General features: G+C 49.3%; 1 protein-coding gene across 1 annotated transcript in view; it reads right to left on the minus strand.

The window, feature by feature from the left end:
• Positions 1–570: 570 nt before the first annotated feature.
• Positions 571–3,360, minus strand: part of PPM1E (protein phosphatase, Mg2+/Mn2+ dependent 1E) — a 20,735-nt gene continuing 17,945 nt past the window's right edge. The window contains 4 exon segments of the mRNA XM_029085813.1: positions 571–1,692; positions 1,969–2,062; positions 2,374–2,517; positions 3,289–3,360. The exon segment at positions 3,289–3,360 is cut by the window's right edge and continues 28 nt beyond it. Coding sequence (XP_028941646.1) covers positions 638–1,692; positions 1,969–2,062; positions 2,374–2,517; positions 3,289–3,360 — 1,365 coding nt within the window. The 3' untranslated portion in view covers positions 571–637.

Here is a 3,360-nt window from a genome sequence, read left to right on the forward strand (position 1 = left end):
TGTACCTCAATCGGAGCCTGAGAACAGAGTAGCAGGAGCTTAGTCTGTCCGTTCCCAAGTTACCTGGTAAAACCCTGTATGGCTTTTAGTCTTTTACCTGCAACAGCGGATGTGATTTTCTAATTCATCTTAATGCTCGCCTGAAAGAAACAGAAAGCAGAACACAAAACCCCCCCAGCACACACCTTGATTTCTATGGCAACTTCCCCCCCACTCTAAAAAAAATAAATTTGGCAGTTCTAAACCAGAATCTTCCTGTACATATTGTATTGCTCCACAGACGTACCTCGGGCAGGTTCAGCTTGCTGTGGTGTTGAAGACTGTTCCCTAACCGTGTCTGTTCACGTGAACCAGCTGTTTGGCTTTCACTAGTGAATGTGACTGAACACTTGTGTGTGCGGGTGGTCGGGTGGCTGCGGCATCGCTCAGGGTGGCACCACCAGCAAAATTTATTGAGATTGAAACAACTACATTGGTTAATTCCTAGATCTATTTACACGTGGTTTGAGCTTTGCAGGGGACTGGAGTACAGTTCTGAAATGCCCACCTATTTTTTTTTTTCCGCTTTCTGATGATGCCAGTTTTATTTTGGGAATGTCTATTTTGGGAGTCCGAGAGGGGAACACGAGGGAGGTGGTTACATTTGACAGCATTGATGAAGGTGTGAATCTGCTATACAATTACTTTGTCTTCGCATGGAAACCCCGCTCTCACTGTAAGCGCTATGACTCGCCAGCCTCCACCACGGCGAGTGTCTTACCAACAGCCTCGTGCTACTGCGGCCCCGGACAGGTAAGGACAGACTCAATCCTTCTCGATGGGAAGGCTCACGAGCCAAGAGCGGCCTGTGAAACTTTGGTTTGAGCCTGGCTCCTCGTCGCCTCTTCCCGTTACAGAGCCAGGAGTGAAAGAACGCAGCTCGTTTCCCCAAGGATTTGAACAGTTCATCTTCCAGCCCAGAGAAGATGGGGGATAAACCCTTCACCCTGTAGACACCCAAACTAAGAGGAGCGTTGTACTCCCTGGGATCGCTCTGTCCGCAGATCGATGATGTGATGGGCTCTGGTGATTCGTTCTTCACTGTTAGGCCGTTGACCAAACTCACGCTCTTTGGTATGCCAGGACTAAACGCTTGAATTGGTGGCAGACATTTGGCACTCTGAGGTGTACTAGTTTCTGTTTTTGTCAGGTCTAAATAGCTATGATCATCAAACAGGTTAACGCTGGAGCCTATGCTTAAGCTAGTTCTGTCGGTGAAGGAATCCACTCGTCCATCGTACCCTAGGTCTGCAGGTGCTGAGCACTGGTGCTGGGGCCACGGTCGTTTGCAGTCTCCATGGTTTTCCTTGTCTTCCCCACTGTCTTCTTGCCCACCTTGAAAAGAGTTCTCTGTCCAGTCTGACTCCTCGCTAACGTTGACTGCTGCGTTCATGTCCCTGAGAAATACCACAATGACAGTAATGTTGTCGCTGGAACCGGCATCCCGAGCAGATGCCACTAATTTATGTGCTACCATGCTGCTGTCGCCATTATTCTCCTTCAGATGGTCAGCCACCACTTTGACTGCCTCATCGGGATTGACTGTGTCATAGAAGCCATCGCAGGCTAAAATGAGGTAGTCTTCAGAGCCATCTAGTACAGTGGAGGCAGAGTCTGCATCCCCACAGATATATGGCTTGTGCTCAGCGTCCCCTGTGGAAAAACAAGACACACAGATACACCAGACGGTGGGTTTGCAGCCACAGCATCTGGAAGTCCTTTTATTAACACAGTGTGGAGCCAATGCCTCTTACCCCAAGTTAGAACAAGTATTTGGAAATTATTCCCTCAAACTGTAGAGGAAAAAATAAGAGGTCATCGCTCACAGGTCTATCTTCATCTGTATTTCAAATTTTGATCACTAGAAAATTAAAGTTTTAATTATAAAGAAAAGCAAGTCTGAAAAAGGGATTAAAGCCCCACTCTTACCAATAGCTCTGGAGACTGACAGGCTCCCATTCACCCTCCAGGCTCCAAACCAGACCACACAGCCACCAAGTGCCTCAATGCGCTTCTTCTCATCCTAAACAGCAAGGCAACACAGGGGGTGTTTGGACAGAGCGCTTTGGCCTCTGAGCCATCACACCCTGAACACTTCAATAAATAGTTGGTGTTTTCACAAACTGCATGGTGGAGGCTGCAGGCCCCACCAGATGAGAACAAAGGATTTGCACAGAAATCCCTATCAGCTCCCAAACAAAGCAGGATAACTGGACCTTGCACTGCTGCTCCGAGAGACACTGGCAAGGCAACACTCGGGGTCCCAGCATCCCACACAAAGCTGGTACCTGTCAGTTTCAGCAGCAGGGTGCATTTGAAACAGGCCCCTCTCACCTCTCGATCTGGTTTGTGGGGTTTCATCAGTTCCACAGCTTGGCCTTTCCTCACGAGCATAACCTGGGAGTCCCCAAGCCAAGCCACATGCAGCATGTTTCCTCGGATGAAAGTCACCACCCCGGTGGTTCCACAACGCAGGCTCTGGATAGGGTAGAAAAAAAGAAATGCCCTTGGTTTTAAATGAGCCAGTAAGAACCATTTCAAAGTGGTTTCCTGCTTAACTGGAGGAGGGAACATGTTGCTATTCCTGGGGAGGAACAGGCAGCGCTTTCCTTTCTGCTCTGACTGTTCAGCAGCAGCCCCTCGGAGCTGACCTGGCTGAATGTGAGTGGTTGATTTTGCTGTGAGCTCCCTTGCTCTGGAATCGCGTTTCAGAAGCTGGCTCTGCTCATGATCTGCTGTGCTGCTGTTTCAGTCGACTTCCCGTGCCTGTTTCCTATCGGTTGATAGGAGCGCGTGCATGTTAATGATCGTGGAGGGAGGTTTATTTGTAAGCATCAGGAGTTCCCTGCGCTTACCTCAGCCTTTGCATAAGTTTAGGAGTCAGTTATCCATTTATTTTTGCTTTCTGGAGCTAAGGAAAACATATGTTGTAGAGATGAGGGGAAAAAACCCACCCCAAGGACTAAACCTAGTTAGTATGCGAACATAAGAATAGCAGCAGCATCCTTCTAAATGAGCTGGATGGTGTGTGAAGTGGAGGCTGACATCTGTAAGGAACATGAAGCCGCCCACCAGTGGGCACCAGCTCCATGGACTGTATGTGGACAGCTCTGTGCTGACCCCTGACCTGTGCTGACCCCTGACCTGTGCTGACCCCTGACCTGTGCTCACTGCAGCACTTGGAGCACCTCTGCTAACAAACACAGATCAATTAATACTTTCAGAGGGAAGCCCAGGTAGCTCAATCACCTCTCTGGCTGCCTTCTGGACAAAGCGCTCGTCGGTCACGCGGAAAGCTCGGCACAGTGCCTCTGCCGGGTC

This window comes from Antrostomus carolinensis, unplaced genomic scaffold, assembly GCF_000700745.2.
Source record: "Antrostomus carolinensis isolate BGI_N321 unplaced genomic scaffold, ASM70074v2 scaffold32017, whole genome shotgun sequence".
NCBI lineage: Eukaryota > Metazoa > Chordata > Aves > Caprimulgiformes > Caprimulgidae > Antrostomus > Antrostomus carolinensis.